The sequence below is a fragment of the Salvelinus alpinus genome, chromosome 7 (genome assembly GCF_045679555.1).
Source record: "Salvelinus alpinus chromosome 7, SLU_Salpinus.1, whole genome shotgun sequence".
Taxonomy (NCBI): Eukaryota; Metazoa; Chordata; class Actinopteri; order Salmoniformes; family Salmonidae; genus Salvelinus; species Salvelinus alpinus.
In genome coordinates, this window is record NC_092092.1 from 58,222,458 (window position 1) to 58,242,195 (window position 19,738).

General features: G+C 42.2%; 1 protein-coding gene across 2 annotated transcripts in view; it reads right to left on the bottom strand.

The window, feature by feature from the left end:
- Nucleotides 1-19,738, bottom strand: part of LOC139581316 (dystrophin-related protein 2-like) — a 114,190-nt gene that overhangs the window by 16,836 nt on the left and 77,616 nt on the right. For both annotated transcript variants that reach the window (XM_071410931.1, XM_071410929.1), the window contains exons 14-18: nucleotides 13,708-13,865; nucleotides 4,111-4,277; nucleotides 3,846-3,960; nucleotides 2,091-2,227; nucleotides 468-533 (exon numbers count right to left, since the gene is read on the bottom strand). In XM_071410931.1, coding sequence (XP_071267032.1) covers nucleotides 468-533; nucleotides 2,091-2,227; nucleotides 3,846-3,960; nucleotides 4,111-4,277; nucleotides 13,708-13,865 — 643 coding nt within the window. The remainder of the gene's footprint in view (nucleotides 1-467; nucleotides 534-2,090; nucleotides 2,228-3,845; nucleotides 3,961-4,110; nucleotides 4,278-13,707; nucleotides 13,866-19,738) is intronic.

Sequence of the window (19,738 nt, forward strand, 5' to 3'; positions counted from 1 at the left end):
AGAGGGAGAGAAAGAAAGAAAGAACGAAAGAAAGAAAGAAGGAAAGGGAGAGAGAGGATACCCGCTGGGCACAACAGTCTCCACTCAGGCCGAAGGTCAGACCAAGATGGATATCTCAATCAACCTGTGGAGAGAGAACTGGGGAGTGCCAGGAGAAAAGAAGGAGGGAAGAACTGGAGTAAGCAGAGTTAGGTAAGGAAAGATGGGGGTCATTATTTTGGGCTGCTGTGTGTGTGTGTGTGTGTGTGTGTGTGTGTGTGTGTGTGTGTGTGTGTGTGTGTGTGTGTGTGTGTGTGTGTGTGTGTGTGTGTGTGTGTGTGTGTGTGTGTGTGTGTGTGTGTGTGTGTGTGTGTGTGCTTGATTCTGCTAGCAAAGTGCTCGATTCAGCACATCTGGTGAATGAGTGAAGGTGGCAGCGTAGCAGTATGGCAGACATACTGTGTGTGTGTGTGTGCATAACACCCTACCTGCTAGCAAAGTGCTCGATTCTGCTGTGTGTGTCTGCATGGGGTAGCTTGGGAGAGGAGCACGGCCTGGTCAAACACAGAAAAACATCATTAATACCTCTATTACTGGTACTCCCTAGTGTGTGTGTCTGTGTGTGTGTGTGTGTGTCTGTGTGTGTGTGTGTGTGTGACTTGCAAGCCAGATGTGGCCTTTAAACCAGGAGTTTCAAACCAATGTATTGAGGTAAAATTACTCTGGAACCAAAATAAGGTCTTATGAAATATGTATTGTATTGTCTTAAAGAATTGAATTATTTAATCTAATTGAATGATAACATATTTGCTTAGATCGCACTTGGTGAAGACCACATGACTGAAAATGAATTAATGCAACCATGTCTCCGTCACTAACAAATACAGTCATAGGTGGTAACTTTACAATTCACTCGAAAGACAAGGCACACTGGGAAATATGCAAATAAGTCTTTACACTAAGCAAACTGTTAATTTAACTCTGAAAAGTGTGGACCCATGTACAGTGCATTCAGAAAGTATTCAGACCCCTTGACTTTTTCCCACATTTTGTCACGTTACAGCCTTATTCTTCCATCTCATATTGCTCAAATAAACAGCAAACCTGGTTTCAAAAAACAGATAAAGCAACACCTCGCGGCACAACGCCTCTCCCCTATTTGACGTAGATAGTTTGTGTGTATGCATTGATATGTAGGCTATGTGTGCCTTTAAAAAATATATATGTAGTTCTGTCCTTGAGCTGTTCTTGTCTATTGATGTTCTGTATTATGTCATTCTGTATAATGTTTCATGTTTTGTGTGGACCCCAGGAAGAGTAGCTGCTGCTTTTACAGCTAATGGGGATCCTAATAAAACACCAATACCAAATCATCTAAAATTGATTAAATCGTTTTTTTCTTCATCAATCTGCACACAATACCCCATAATTACAAAGCAAAAACTGTTTTTTTGAAATTTCTGCAAATGTATTAAAAATAAAAAAATGGAAATATCACATTTACATTAGTATTCAGACCCTTTAATCAGTACTTTGTTGAAGTATCTTTGGCAGCGATTACAGCGTTGAGTCTTCTTGGGTATGATTGTATAAGCTTGGTACACCTGTGTTTGGGGAGTTTCTCCCATTCTTCTCTGCAGATCCCCACAAGCTCTGTCAGGTTGAATGGGGAGCGTCGCTGCACAGCTATTTTCAGGTGTCTCCAGAGATGTTCGATCGGGTTCAAGTCCACACACACACACATGCACACATAGACACATTCTCCACTCAAGGACATTCAGAAAGTTGTCCCGAAGCCACTCCTGCGTTGTCTTGGCTGTGTGCTTAGTGTCGTTGTCCTGTTGGAAGGTGAACCGTGGTCCTGTTGGAAGGTTCTGAGCACTCTGGAGCAGGTTTTCATCAAGGACCTCTCTGTAAATCCACATCATCTACAACCAACTACCCTCCATGTGCCAAGTCTTCTCTCCCCTCAACATCATATAATATAACACTTCATACACAAGCAGTCTCTCTCTCAACAAATAAAGTCAATGGCTATTTTTACAAGCTATTTTCCTGTCTTCTCGGTGGCAGTCTGTCTAGCCGTCTGTGTCTATAGGGGTATAACTCACGTGTCAGAGCTCTCGGCCTCCAGCACCGACTGGACAGGCAGGTAGCCCCGCTGAGGGTGCTTACTGAAGTACTGCTTCGACCGGAACTTGTTCTTCAGTGTCTTGGCAAAGTCCCGCATCTTCTCTCCTGAGGTGGTCTGACACATGGTTTACATGAAGGGACCGGGATGGAGGAGAGAAGAGGGTGATGAGGGGTGGGGGTGGAGGAGAGGAGAGGAGAGGGGGATGAGGGGTGGGGGTGGAGGAGAGGAGAGGGGGATGAGGGGGGGTTGAGGAGAGGGGGATGGAGGAGAGGAGGATGAAGGAGAGGAGAGGAGAGGGGGATGAAGAGAGAGGGATGAGGGCGAAATGGAGGAGAAGGGGATGGGGGGATGGAGGAGAGGAGAGGCGGATGGGGGGATGGAGGAGAGGGGGATGGGGGAGGTTAGGGGCAGTGGGAGGACAGGAAGACAAAGTGAACCACTTTAGAATTCTCCATACTCCATACTCTATACTGCACATACGCGTGCACGCAGGGACGCACACACACTTGTGCACACATGCACCCAGACACACACACACACACACACACACACACACACACACACACACACACACACACACACACACACACACACACACACACACACACACACACACACACACACACACACACACACACACACACACACACACACACACACACACACGCATGCACACACAGACACACATAGACACACCCGCGCACACACACGCACCTTGTGTTGAACTAAACTTTGTGATAGTGCCCTGCGGCTAATCCAGTACTCTGTCTCCCTCGGACCTGACTACCCACATCCACTCCATCATACAACCTAGCAGTATAGAAGTCAAAGCCCAGGTGAAAAACTCCAGCTCAGCTCCACTTCAAACTTCCCCTGGTTGACATACTGCCCTGGGAGAAATGATTTGGATGTCTCTCTGCCATATCTCCCAGCCTCCATTGACTGCAGCTGAAGTAGTGTGCTAGTGTGGCCTCCTCTTTGTGCACTCTCTTAAAGGGGCAATCTGCAATTGCTATATCCATTTTTGGACTGATAAATGAATTATATATGCCCATTGATTTGGAAGAATATAACTTATAAATGCCTTATGGGCTTAGTTCAGCTGTCGTACCCTATCAGAACCCACATTATAAACATGTCTTACTTCACTGTTTGTAAACAATGTAATTGTATGCAAACAATGTATAGCCTCAAAACATGGTTAAAGAGATAGTACACCCAAATTACTAAATTACATATTGGTTTCTTTACCCTGTAAGCAGTCAAGGTATGACAGCAATCAATGATTTGGTTTAGTCCCCTTGGCACTGTTTCCACATGCTAACGTGCTAGCATTTGTGGCACAAATCCCATTCAAGACATGGGACCGATACAAAAAAAATTCACGCATCATGTTCAAAACATCTATAAGTGACTTTGTTGAGGTTCACAATCAATTTGGGATACTTTCGTATGATTTGGACACGTGTGAAAAATGCTAATATCGGTCCCATGACTTGAATACTTGTGTGGTTACATATCTCCAGCCACAACCCTCAGCTGTGGACTGAAACAGTGGAGGGGTGGCCACTTTGTTATTGTTTAAACTGCAGATTGCCTCTTTAAGAGAAGAGTGTAGGTTATAGTGCGGGCTGTGTCTGAAATGGCACCCTATTCCCTACATAGTGCACTACTTTTGACCTTTAATAGGGTGACATGCAGGAGGCAGCCTGGGTGCAGTACTCTTTCTTACTGGGGTATAGTACTCCATAATGGGGTATTGGAGCTGCTTCTTTCCCTTGGTGGTGCGTCCCGTGAGGAAGCACGTCTGGCAGATGTCCACGTTGAATTGTTTCAGACTGCGGTACCTGTCAGGACAGATCGGTAGAATGGACGATCATATCACAGTCAGTAACAGAGAAGCCACATTAATAGCACTATCCTATGTGTGCGTGTGTGTGTATGTGTGTGTGTCACACATCCACCTTTCATCTCTGATAGAGGTACAATAGACCTGCCTGAATCCCTTGATGGGGCACTGTTTACAGATGTAACACTTGGCCTGGTGCTTGGCGGACTCGGCCACAGCCACACGCTGCAGAACAGCCAGCCACACTACAGACTGGGGCTCCAGACTCATCCACTCCAGGAAATGAGATACCTCGATGGCTGGCTTCCCTGGGGCCTACGGGAGGAAGAACATAGGAAACATTTTACCTGAGTATCTTGTACTTGTTCTGTCTCCTGCTTGATTGTCTGTAAAATGCTACTATCCATTACAGTTATGCAGAACAATTGACCTACAGTACCACTTCATCAAACTACCTGCGGTTCCATAGGGTACGTATTACTAGGTAATTACATATTCCATTAAAGTTCCCCTGGAAGAACTCTGTTAAAAGCACAAATACATAAACAGGAGGTTGATAGCGGCCAGAGAGAGGGGTGACATGCGTGAGGGCCGTGAGTATCTGTTGCTCTTCTAACGTTCCAAAGCAATTCCTGTGTTAGAGAGACAGCAGATAAACGGGATCACAGGAAGTCAGGTGAATAAAGGACAGCCTCACCAAGCGCAGAAAATCCATAATGTGCTAAATTCTCATTAAGTGTGCATCAGAGATGCATTAAAAGGTTGATTTCCCTGGAGCCTCGTCTCGGCTATGCCAAAGCAGGGTAATTAACGTATGTGTGTGTGCGTGCGTGTTATGGCTGCTGGAGTGAGGTCTCCAGGGGAACGAGGCTCCTCGGCTCTCTGCTCTTTTCTCTGCCCTGCTCTCCTCAACTCTCTCCTCTCCTCAACTCTCTCTTCTCCTCTCCTCAACTCTCTCCTCAACTCCTCTCCTCAACTCTCCTCTCCTTAACTCCTCTCCTCTCCTCAACTCTCTCCTCTCCTCAACTCTCTCCTCTCCTCTCCTCTCCTCAACTCTCTCCTCTCCTCTCCTCTCTCCTCTCCTCTCTACTCTCCTCAACTCTCTTCAACTCTCTTCTCCTCTACATGAGACTATCCTAGCTAGTAGAACTGGACCCACTGACTGTCTACAGTATCAATAACTAATAGAACTGGACACACTGACTGTCTATAGTATCAATAACTAGTAGAACTGGACCCACTGACTGTCTACAGTATCAACAACTAATAGAACTGGACACACTGACTGTCTATAGTATCAATAACTAGTAGAACTGGACCCACTGACTGTCTACAGTATCAATAACTAATAGAACTGGACACACTGACTGTCTACAGTATCAATAACTAGTAGAACTGGACACACTGACTGTCTACAGTATCAATAACTAGTAGAACTGGACACACTGACTGTCTACAGTATCAATAACTAGTAGAACTGGACACACTGACTGTCTATAGTATCAATAACTAGTAGAACTGGACCCACTGACTGTCTACAGTATCAATAACTAATAGAACTGGACCCACTGACTGTCTATAGTATCAATAACTAATAGAACTGGACCCACTGACTGTCTACAGTATCAATAACTAATAGAACTGGACCCACTGACTGTCTATAGTATCAATAACTAATAGAACTGGACCCACTGACTGTCTACAGTATCAATAACTAATAGAACTGGACCCACTGACTGTCTACAGTATCAATAACTAATAGAACTGGACCCACTGACTGTCTACAGTATCAATAACTAATAGAACTGGACATACTGACTGTCTACAGTATCAATAACTAATAGAACTGGACCCACTGACTGTCTACAGTATCAATAACTAATAGAACTGGACCCACTGACTGTCTACAGTATCAATAACTAATAGAACTGGACCCACTGACTGTCTACAGTATCAATAACTAATATAACTGGACCCACTGACTGTCTACAGTATCAATAACTAATAGAACTGGACCCACTGACTGTCTACAGTATCAATAACTAATAGAACTGGACCCACTGACTGTCTACAGTATCAATAACTAATAGAACTGGACCCGCTGACTGTCTACAGTATCAATAACTAATAGAACTGGACCCACTGACTGTCTACAGTATCAATAACTAATAGAACTGGACCCACTGACTGTCTACAGTATCAATAACTAATAGAACTGGACCCACTGACTGTCTATAGTATCAATAACTAGTAGAACTGGACCCACTGACTGTCTACAGTATCAATAACTAATAGAACTGGACCCACTGACTGTCTACAGTATCAATAACTAATAGAACTGGACCCATTGACTGTCTACAGTATCAATAACTAATAGAACTGGACCCACTGACTGTCTACAGTATCAATAACTAATAGAACTGGACCCACTGACTGTCTACAGTATCAATAACTAATAGAACTGGACCCACTGACTGTCTACAGTATCAATAACTAATATAACTGGACCCACTGACTGTCTACAGTATCAATAACTAATAGAACTGGACCCACTGACTGTCTACAGTATCAATAACTAATAGAACTGGACCCACTGACTGTCTATAGTATCAATAACTAATAGAACTGGACCCACTGACTGTCTACAGTATCAATAACTAATAGAACTGGACCCACTGACTGTCTACAGTATCAATAACTAGTAGAACTGGACCCACTGACTGTCTACAGTATCAATAACTAATAGAACTGGACCCACTGACTGTCTACAGTATCAATAACTAGTAGAACTGGACCCACTGACTGTCTATAGTATCAATAACTAGTAGAACTGGACCCACTGACTGTCTACAGTATCAATAACTAATAGAACTGGACCCACTGACTGTCTATAGTATCAATAACTAGTAGAACTGGACCCACTGACTGTCTACAGTATCAATAACTAGTAGAACTGGACCCACTGACTGTCTACAGTATCAATAACTAATAGAACTGGACCCACTGACTGTCTACAGTATCAATAACTAATAGAACTGGACCCACTGACTGTCTACAGTATCAATAACTAATAGAACTGGACCCACTGACTGTCTACAGTATCAATAACTAATAGAACTGGACCCACTGACTGTCTACAGTATCAATAACTAATAGAACTGGACCCACTGACTGTCTACAGTATCAATAACTAATAGAACTGGACCCACTGACTGTCTACAGTATCAATAACTAGTAGAACTGGACCCACTGACTGTCTATAGTATCAATAACTAGTAGAACTGGACCCACTGACTGTCTACAGTATCAATAACTAGTAGAACTGGACCCACTGACTGTCTACAGTATCAATAACTAGTAGAACTGGACCCACTGACTGTCTACAGTACCAATAACTAGTAGAACTGGACCCACTGACTGTCTACAGTATCAATAACTAATAGAACTGGACACACTGACTGTCTACAGTATCAATAACTAATAGAACTGGACCCACTGACTGTCTACAGTACCAATAACTAGTAGAACTGGACCCACTGACTGTCTACAGTACCAATAACTAGTAGAACTGGACCCACTGACTGTCTACAGTATCAATAACTAATAGAACTGGACACACTGACTGTCTACAGTATCAATAACTAATAGAACTGGACACACTGACTGTCTACAGTATCAATAACTAGTAGAACTGGACCCACTGACTGTCTACAGTATCAATAACTAATAGAACTGGACCCACTGACTGTCTACAGTATCAATAACTAGTAGAACTGGACCCACTGACTGTCTACAGTATCAATAACTAATAGAACTGGACACACTGACTGTCTACAGTATCAATAACTAATAGAACTGGACCCACTGACTGTCTATAGTATCAATAACTAATAGAACTGGACCCACTGACTGTCTATAGTATCAATAACTAATAGAACTGGACCCACTGACTGTCTACAGTATCAATAACTAATAGAACTGGACCCACTGACTGTCTATAGTATCAATAACTAATAGAACTGGACCCACTGACTGTCTACAGTATCAATAACTAATAGAACTGGACACACTGACTGTCCTGTCTACAGTATCAATAACTAATAGAACTGGACCCACTGACTGTCTACAGTATCAATAACTAATAGAACTGGACACACTGACTGTCTACAGTATCAATAACTAATAGAACTGGACCCACTGACTGTCTACAGTATCAATAACTAATAGAACTGGACACACTGACTGTCTACAGTATCAATAACTAATAGAACTGGACACACTGACTGTCTACAGTATCAATAACTAATAGAACTGGACCCACTGACTGTCTACAGTATCAATAACTAATAGAACTGGACCCACTGACTGTCTACAGTATCAATAACTAATAGAACTGGACCCACTGACTGTCTACAGTATCAATAACTAATAGAACTGGACCCACTGACTGTCTACAGTATCAATAACTAATAGAACTGGACCCACTGACTGTCTACAGTATCAATAACTAATAGAACTGGACACACTGACTGTCTACAGTATCAATAACTAATAGAACTGGACCCACTGACTGTCTACAGTATCAATAACTAATAGAACTGGACACACTGACTGTCTACAGTATCAATAACTAATATAACTGGACCCACTGACTGTCTACAGTATCAATAACTAATAGAACTGGACCCACTGACTGTCTACAGTATCAATAACTAGTAGAACTGGACCCACTGACTGTCTATAGCATCAATAACTAATAGAACTGGACCCACTGACTGTCTACAGTATCAATAACTAGTAGAACTGGACCCACTGACTGTCTACAGTATCAATAACTAGTAGAACTGGACCCACTGACTGTCTACAGTATCAATAACTAGTAGAACTGGACCCACTGACTGTCTACAGTATCAATAACTAGTAGAACTGGACCCACTGACTGTCTATAGTATCAATAACTAGTAGAACTGGACCCACTGACTGTCTACAGTATCAATAACTAATAGAACTGGACCCACTGACTGTCTATAGTATCAATAACTAATAGAACTGGACCCACTGACTGTCTATAGTATCAATAACTAATAGAACTGGACCCACTGACTGTCTACAGTATCAATAACTAGTAGAACTGGACCCACTGACTGTCTACAGTATCAATAACTAGTAGAACTGGACCCACTGACTGTCTACAGTACCAATAACTAGTAGAACTGGACCCACTGACTGTCTACAGTATCAATAACTAATAGAACTGGACACACTGACTGTCTACAGTATCAATAACTAATAGAACTGGACCCACTGACTGTCTACAGTACCAATAACTAGTAGAACTGGACCCACTGACTGTCTACAGTACCAATAACTAGTAGAACTGGACCCACTGACTGTCTACAGTATCAATAACTAATAGAACTGGACACACTGACTGTCTACAGTATCAATAACTAATAGAACTGGACACACTGACTGTCTACAGTATCAATAACTAGTAGAACTGGACCCACTGACTGTCTACAGTATCAATAACTAATAGAACTGGACACACTGACTGTCTACAGTATCAATAACTAATAGAACTGGACCCACTGACTGTCTATAGTATCAATAACTAATAGAACTGGACCCACTGACTGTCTATAGTATCAATAACTAATAGAACTGGACCCACTGACTGTCTACAGTATCAATAACTAATAGAACTGGACCCACTGACTGTCTACAGTATCAATAACTAATAGAACTGGACCCACTGACTGTCTACAGTATCAATAACTAATAGAACTGGACACACTGACTGTCTACAGTATCAATAACTAATAGAACTGGACCCACTGACTGTCTACAGTATCAATAACTAATAGAACTGGACCCACTGACTGTCTACAGTATCAATAACTAATAGAACTGGACCCACTGACTGTCTATAGTATCAATAACTAATAGAACTGGACCCACTGACTGTCTACAGTATCAATAACTAATAGAACTGGACCCACTGACTATCTACAGTATCAATAACTAATAGAACTGGACCCACTGACTGTCTACAGTATCAATAACTAATAGAACTGGACCCACTGACTGTCTACAGTATCAATAACTAATAGAACTGGACCCACTGACTGTCTACAGTATCAATAACTAATAGAACTGGACACACTGACTGTCTATAGTATCAATAACTAATAGAACTGGACCCACTGACTGTCTACAGTATCAATAACTAGTAGAACTGGACCCACTGACTGTCTACAGTATCAATAACTAATAGAACTGGACATACTGACTGTCTACAGTATCAATAACTAATAGAACTGGACCCACTGACTGTCTATAGTATCAATAACTAATAGAACTGGACCCACTGACTGTCTACAGTATCAATAACTAATAGAACTGGACCCACTGACTATCTACAGTATCAATAACTAATAGAACTGGACCCACTGACTGTCTACAGTATCAATAACTAATAGAACTGGACCCACTGACTGTCTACAGTATCAATAACTAATAGAACTGGACCCACTGACTGTCTACAGTATCAATAACTAATAGAACTGGACACACTGACTGTCTATAGTATCAATAACTAATAGAACTGGACCCACTGACTGTCTACAGTATCAATAACTAATAGAACTGGACCCACTGACTGTCTACAGTATCAATAACTAATAGAACTGGACATACTGACTGTCTACAGTATCAATAACTAGTAGAACTGGACCCACTGACTGTCTATAGTATCAATAACTAGTAGAACTGGACCCACTAACTGTCTACAGTATCAATAACTAATAGAACTGGACCCACTGACTGTCTACAGTATCAATAACTAATAGAACTGGACCCACTGACTGTCTATAGTATCAATAACTAATAGAACTGGACCCACTGACTGTCTACAGTATCAATAACTAATAGAACTGGACCCACTGACTGTCTACAGTATCAATAACTAATAGAACTGGACACACTGACTGTCTACAGTATCAATAACTAATAGAACTGGACACACTGACTGTCTACAGTATCAATAACTAATAGAACTGGACCCACTGACTGTCTACAGTATCAATAACTAATAGAACTGGACCCACTGACTGTCTATAGTATCAATAACTAATAGAACTGGACCCACTGACTGTCTACAGTATCAATAACTAATAGAACTGGACCCACTGACTATCTACAGTATCAATAACTAATAGAACTGGACCCACTGACTGTCTACAGTATCAATAACTAATAGAACTGGACCCACTGACTGTCTACAGTATCAATAACTAATAGAACTGGACACACTGACTGTCTACAGTATCAATAACTAATAGAACTGGACACACTGACTGTCTACAGTATCAATAACTAATAGAACTGGACCCACTGACTGTCTACAGTATCAATAACTAATAGAACTGGACCCACTGACTGTCTACAGTATCAATAACTAATAGAACTGGACCCACTGACTGTCTACAGTATCAATAACTAATAGAACTGGACCCACTGACTGTCTACAGTATCAATAACTAATAGAACTGGACCCACTGACTGTCTACAGTATCAATAACTAATAGAACTGGACACACTGACTGTCTACAGTATCAATAACTAATAGAACTGGACCCACTGACTGTCTACAGTATCAATAACTAGTAGAACTGGACCCACTGACTGTCTATAGTATCAATAACTAATAGAACTGGACCCACTGACTGTCTACAGTATCAATAACTAGTAGAACTGGACCCACTGACTGTCTACAGTATCAATAACTAGTAGAACTGGACCCACTGACTGTCTACAGTATCAATAACTAGTAGAACTGGACCCACTGACTGTCTACAGTATCAATAACTAGTAGAACTGGACCCACTGACTGTCTATAGTATCAATAACTAGTAGAACTGGACCCACTGACTGTCTACAGTATCAATAACTAATAGAACTGGACCCACTGACTGTCTATAGTATCAATAACTAATAGAACTGGACCCACTGACTGTCTATAGTATCAATAACTAATAGAACTGGACCCACTGACTGTCTACAGTATCAATAACTAATAGAACTGGACCCACTGACTGTCTACAGTATCAATAACTAATAGAACTGGACCCACTGACTGTCTACAGTATCAATAACTAATAGAACTGGACCCACTGACTGTCTACAGTATCAATAACTAATAGAACTGGACACACTGACTGTCTATAGTATCAATAACTAGTAGAACTGGACCCACTGACTACACAAAGCAACAACAACCAAAACACACACAATGTACACTCTCCATGGCCTCATAAAGTACAACAGATTTCTCTCTCTATACATACAGCCCACGGAGGGCCACAGCACAGAATGTCTACTGTAGTGTAACTTCCTCCCTCTGATCCTGCCATCCTCTATGGAGAGCCAAACCCCCTCTGTCATGAATGACTCCCCTACACCTCTACGCTACACCCTACAACCTACACCCTACAACCTACACCCTACACCCACAGAACGTGCTAGCGCGTGTCATCCCCTCACTTTGACTTCATTGCCATGCCAACGTGATAAATTGTTTATCTGGGCACTTCTGATTGGAACTACACTGATAATAAAATCTGCTCATAAAAGACATGACATACAGCAAATAGAGTTGACAAACAGGGTTTTAATCCCCTGTGGCTGATATCAGGAGCATGGACGGGAATCGAGTGACATTTAATTACGGGTCGGCTGTAAAAAAGGGAAGATTTTTAAATATTTTTTAGAAAGGTTTTAAAAAGCCACCGCCCAAAAACCTAGTACCTACTCGTCCCAACTCTACCATTAAAGGGACTGCTTTAAAAAGACATTTCTCTACTGAGCTAAATGCCATGAGGCGGGATTTCAAAAAAGCTGATCCCCCCCATGTATGAGAGTGGAAATGACAATGCCCTAGGTTCTTCTATGTCTCCATCTGCAACACTTTGAAATTATGTTATGCCCATAGATTCCATATGGTTCCCCTAACAGTATGTTAAACCAGATTGGTTTCACAAAACAAATTTAAAACATGTCCACAGACCACATTGGTTCACACAGGATTTCACTCAGAAAGAACAATTTGATCAGTAACACCTATGATCAATGACCCCAACATAGTGCATTGTAAGCACATTTATGATGCTTAAAGGCCCAGTGGCGTCAAAAACTAGACTTGACTGTGTTTTATATATATTTCCATATATACTGTGGAAAGTCAGTTAAGAACAAATTCTTATTTACAATGACGGCCTACCCCGGCCAAACCCCAAACCGGACGACGCTGGGCCAAATCTGCGCCGCTCGAAGGGACTCCCAATCACGGCCGGTTGTGATACAGCTTGGAATCGAACCAGGGTCTGTGGTGACACATGTAGCACTGAGATGCAGTGCCTTAGACCGCTGCGCCACTCGGGAGCCCAAAATACTGTGAAATTGTGAAAATGATGATAATGCCTTTTTAAGATCTGTTTGAAAAGACTGCCTGATATTTCAGCCTGTTTTGGTGGGATGGAGTTTTGGCCTGCCTGGTGACATCACAAAAAAAAAGAGAATTTCAAACCTCTCTGCCAATAACAGCTCACTCAGACCACTCCCAGACAGTCCTAGCAAAATTCTTGCTTGAGAAATTGCGTGGTGTCTGCGTGCGTGCGTGTATGTATGTGTTTGCGGCCTGCGCACGTCTGTGTGTGTGTCTGTCTGTGTGTGTAGGTGATCTCACCATACGGAAGCAGCTGCGTACACTGGGCTCCACATTGCTCCCCCCGAAGGCGGCCACCTCTCCCAGCTGTCGGGGGATCTGGATGGCTTCATAGAGCAGCATAGTGAGGTAACGCTGGTCTGTCAGACCCCCTGGACCAGACACCTGCCTGAACAGGTCTGACAAAACATACAGGGTTAATAAATATGTGTGTGTGTGTGTGTGTGTGTGTGTGTGTGTGTGTGTGTGTGTGGGTGGGTGTGTGGGTGGGTGTGTGTGTGTGTGAGACACTATGTTCACCCATGTGTAATGTGTAGTATCTAAGCCTGTGTGTAATGTGTAGTATCTAAGCCTGTGTGTAATGTGTAGTATCTAAGCCTGTGTGTAATGTGTAGTATCTAAGCCTGTGTGTAATGTGTAGTATCTAAGCCTGTGTGTAATGTGTAGTATCTAAGCCTGTGTGTAATGTGTAGTATCTAAGCCTGTGTGTAATGTGTAGTATCTAAGCCTGTGTGTAATGTGTAGTATCTAAGCCTGTGTGTAATGTGTAGTATCTAAGCCTGTGTGTAATGTGTAGTATCTAAGCCTGTGTGTAATGTGTAGTATCTAAGCCTGTGTGTAATGTGTAGTATCTAAGCCTGTGTGTAATGTGTAGTATCTAAGCCTGTGTGTAATGTGTAGTATCTAAGCCTGTGTGTAATGTGTAGTATCTAAGCCTGTGTGTAATGTGTAGTATCTCAGCCTGTGTGTAATGTGTAGTATCTAAGCCTGTGTGTAATGTGTAGTATCTAAGCCTGTGTGTAATGTGTAGTATCTAAGCCTGTGTGAAATGTGTAGTATCTAAGCCTGTGTGAAATGTGTAGTATCTAAGCCTGTGTGTAATGTGTAGTATCTAAGCATGTGTGTAATGTGTAGTATCTAAGCCTGTGTGTAATGTGTAGTATCTAAGCCTGTGTGTAATGTGTAGTATCTAAGCCTGTGTGTAATGTGTAGTATCTAAGCCTGTGTGTAATGTGTAGTATCTAGGCATGTGTGTAATGTGTAGTATCTAAGCCTGTGTGTAATGTGTAGTATCTAAGCCTGTGTGTAATGTGTAGTATCTAAGCCTGTGTGTAATGTGTAGTATCTAAGCCTGTGTGTAATGTGTAGTATCTAAGCCTGTGTGTAATGTGTAGTATCTAAGCCTGTGTGTAATGTGTAGTATCTAAGCCTGTGTGTAATGTGTAGTATCTAAGCCTGTGTGTAATGTGTAGTATCTAAGCCTGTGTGTAATGTGTAGTATCTAAGCCTGTGTGTAATGTGTAGTATCTAAGCCTGTGTGTAATGTGTAGTATCTAGGCATGTGTGTAATGTGTAGTATCTAAGCCTGTGTGTAATGTGTAGTATCTAAGCCTGTGTGTAATGTGTAGTATCTAAGCCTGTGTGTGTATACAATATGTCTGCTTGTGTGAACGAGAGTATATTTAAGCAATAAGGCACGAGGAGGGGGTGATATATGGCCAATATACCATGGCTAAGGGCTGTTCTTGACCACAACACAACGCGGAGTGCCTGGATACAGCCCTTAGCCGTGGTATATTGGCCATATACCACAAACACCTGAGGTGCCTTATTGCTATTATAAACTGGTTACAAAATGTAATTAGAGCATTAAAAATAAATGTTTTGTATACCCGTGGTATATGGTCTGATATATCACAGCTGTCAGCCAATCAGCATTCAGTGCTTAAACCCCCCAGTTTATAATACTAATATTCACACCTATACATACAGTACATTCGAAAAGTATTCATACCCCTTAACTTTTTCCATATCACTCGGACAGAGCTCCAGAGGAACTTCCAGAAGGACAACCATCTCTGCAGCACTCCACCAATCAAGCCTTTATGGTAGAGTGGCCAGACCGAAGCCACTCCTCGATAAAAGGCACGTGACAGCCTGCTCGGAGTTTGCCAAAAGGCACCTTAAGGACACTCAGACCATGAGAAACAAGATTCTTTGGTCTGATGAAACCAAGATTGAACTCTTTGGCCTGAATGTCAAGCGTCACATCTGGAGGAAACCTGGCACCATCCCTACGTTAAAGCATGATGGTGGCAGCATCATGCTGTGGGGATGTTTTTCAGTGTCAGGGACTGGGAGACTAGTCAGGATCGAGGGAAAGATGAACGGCGCAAAGCACAGAGAGATCCTTGATGAAAACCTGCTCCAGAGTGCTCAGGACCTCAGACTGGGGCGAAGGTTCACTTTCCAACAGGACAACAACACTTAGCACATCGCCAAGACAACGTAGGAGTGGCTTCGGGACAAGTCTCTGAATGTCCTTGAGTGGCCCAGCCAAAGTCCGTACTTGAACCCTATCAAACATCTGTGAAAAGACCTGAAAATAGCTGTGCAGAGACGCTCCCCATCCAACCTGAAAGAGCTTGAGAGGATCTGCAGAGAAGAATGGGAGAAACTCCCCAAATCCAGGTGTGCCAAGCTTGTAGTAATACCCAAGAAGCTTGTAGTAATACCCTTGTAGTAATACCCAAGAAGACTCGAGGATGTAATTGTTTTTTTATGTGCAATTTTTATTTTATTTTGCATCATCATTATGGGGTATTGTGTGTAGATTGATGAGGAAAAATAACTATTTAATACATTTTTGAATAAGGCTCTAACCTAACAAAATGTTCAAAAAGTCCAGCGGGCTGAATACTTTACGAATGCACTGCATGTACCCACATCCATGTTCTCAGTATTTCTCTATGTGTGTGGGCGATATTTCCCTCTGCATGTATCTAGGTATGTTGGGAGAGAGAGAGAGAGAGAGAGAGAGAGAGAGAGAGAGGCTCTGCTCACACTTACTGGCCTGAGGCCAAACCCCGACCAACAACATTGGACACTTTATGGAACAAAAAGCCTTCACTATATCATCCTGGAATATCCAAGGTCTGAGGTCATCTGCCTTTGGCCTAAAGAGCAGGAACCCGGACTTCACCAAAGAAATCGGTAATGCAGACATTGTCATCCTGCAAGAAACATGGTATAGAGGAGACGGACCCACTGGTTGCCCTCTAGGTTACAGAGAGCTGGTAGTCCCATCCACCAAACTACCAGGTGTGAAACAGGGAAGGGACTCAGGGGGAATGCTAATTTGGTATAGAGCAGACCTAACTCACTCCATTAAATTAATCAAAACAGGAACATTTTACATTTGGCTAGAAATTCAAAAGGAAATTATCTTAACAGAGAAAAATGTCTTCCTGTGTGCTACCTATATCCCCCCACTAGAATCGCCATACTTTAATGAAGACAGCTTCTCCATCCTGGAGGGGGAAATCAATCATTTCCAGGCCCAGGGACATGTATTAGTCTGTGGCGACCTAAATGCCAGAACTGGACAGGAACCTGACACCCTCAGCACACAGGGGGACAAACACCTACCTGGAGGTGACAGCATTCCCTCCCCCATATGCCCACCTAGGCACAACTATGACAACATAACCAACAAAAACGGGTCACAACTCCTGCAGCTCTGTCGCACGCTGGGTATGTACATAGTCAATGGTAGGCTTCGAGGGGACTCCTATGGTAGGTACACCTATAGCTCATCTCTTGGCAGTAGCACTGTAGACTACTTTATCACTGACCTCAACCCAGAGTCTCTCAGAGCGTTCACAGTCAGCCCACTGACACCCCTATCAGACCACAGCAAAATCACAGTCTACTTGAACAGAGCAATACTCAATCATGAGGCATCAAAGCCAAAGGAACTGAGTAACATTAAGAAATGCTATAGATGGAAGGAATGCAGTTTGGAAACCTACCAAAAAACAATTAGGCAACAGCAAATTCAATCCCTTTTAGACAACTTCCTGGGTAAAACGTTCCACTGCAATAGTGAAGGTGTAAACTTGGCAGTAGAAAATCTTAACAGTATATTTGACCTCTCAGCTTCCCTATCAAATCTAAAAATCTCAAATAGAAAACCGAAGAAAATGAACAACAATGACAAATGGTTTGATAAAGAATGCAAAAATCTAAGAAATAAATTGAGAAACCTGTCCAACCAAAAACATAGAGACCCGGAAAACCTGAGTCTACGCCTTCACTATAGTGAATCACTAAAACAATACAGAAATACACTACGGAAAAAGAAGGAACAGCACGTCAGAAATCAGCTCAACGTAATTGAAGAATCCATAGACTCTAACCAATTCTGGGAAAATTGGAAAACACTAAACAAACAACAACACGAAGAATTATCTATCCAAAATGGAGATGTATGGGTAAACCACTTCTCCAATCTTTTTGGCTCTATAACAAAGAATAAAGAGCAAAAACATATACATGATCAAATACAAATCCTAGAATCAACTATTAAAGACTACCAGAACCCACTGGATTCTCCAATTACCTTGAATGAGTTACAGGACAAAATAAAAACCCTCCAACCCAAAAAGGCCTGTGGTGTTGATGGTATCCTTAATGAAATGATCAAATATACAGACAACAAATTCCAATTGGCTATATTAAAACTCTTTAACATCGTCCTTAGCTCTGGCATCTTCCCCAATATTTGGAACCAAGGACTGATCACCCCAATCCACAAAAGTGGAGACAAATTTGACCCCAATAACTACCGTGGAATATGCGTCAACAGTAACCTTGGGAAAATACTCTGCATTATCATTAACAGCAGACTCGTACATTTCCTCAATGAAAACAATGTACTGAGCAAATGTCAAATTGGCTTTTTACCAAATTACCGTACAACAGACCATGTATTCACCCTACACACCCTAATTGACAACCAAACAAACCAAAACAAAGGCAAGGTCTTCTCATGCTTTGTTGATTTCAAAAAAGCCTTCGACTCAATTTGGCATGAGGGTCTGCTATACAAATTGATGGAAAGTGGTGTTGGGGGTAAAACATACGACATCATAAAATCCATGTACACAAACAACAAGTGTGCGGTTAAAATTGGCAAAAAACATACACATTTCTTCACACAGGGTCGTGGGGTGAGACAGGGATGCAGCTTAAACCCCACCCTCTTCAACATATATATCAACGAATTGGCGCGGGCACTAGAACAGTCTGCAGCACCCGGTCTCACCCTACTAGAATCCGAAGTCAAATGTCTACTGTTTGCTGATGATCTGGTGCTTCTGTCACCAACCAAGGAGGGCCTACAGCAGCACCTAGATCTTCTGCACAGATTCTGTCAGACCTGGGCCCTGACAGTAAATCTCAGTAAGACCAAAATAATGGTGTTCCAAAAAAGGTCCAGTCGCCAGGACCACAAATTCCATCTAGACACCATTGCCCTAGAGCACACAAAAAACTATACATACCTCGGCCTAAACATCAGCACCACAGGTAGCTTCCACAGAGCAGTGAACGACCTGAGAGACAAGGCAAGAAGGGCATTCTATGCCATCAAAAGGAACATAAATTTCAACATACCAATTAGGATCTGGCTAAAAATACTTGAATCAGTCATAGAGCCCATTGCCCTTTATGGTTGTGAGGTCTGGGGTCCGCTCACCAACCAAGATTTCACAAAATGGGACAAACACCAAATTGAGACTCTGCATGCAGAATTCTGCAAAAATATCCTCCGTGTACAACGTAGAACACCAAATAATGCATGCAGAGCAGAATTAGGCCGATACCCACTAATTATCAAAATCCAGAAAAGAGCCGTTAAATTCTACAACCACCTAAAAGGAAGCGATTCCCAAACCTTCCATAACAAAGCCATCACCTACAGAGAGATGAACCTGGAGAAGAGTCCCCTAAGCAAGCTGGTCCTAGGGCTCTGTTCACAAACACAAACACACCCCACAGAGCCCCAGGACAACAGCACAATTAGATCAACCAAATCATGAGAAAACAAAAAGAGAATTACTTGACACATTGGAAAGAATTAACAAAAAAACAGAGCAAACTAGAATGCTATTTGGCCCTAAACAGAGAGTACACAGTGGCAGAATACCTGACCACTGTGACTGACCCAAACTTAAGGAAAGCTTTGACTATGTACAGACTCAGTGAGCAT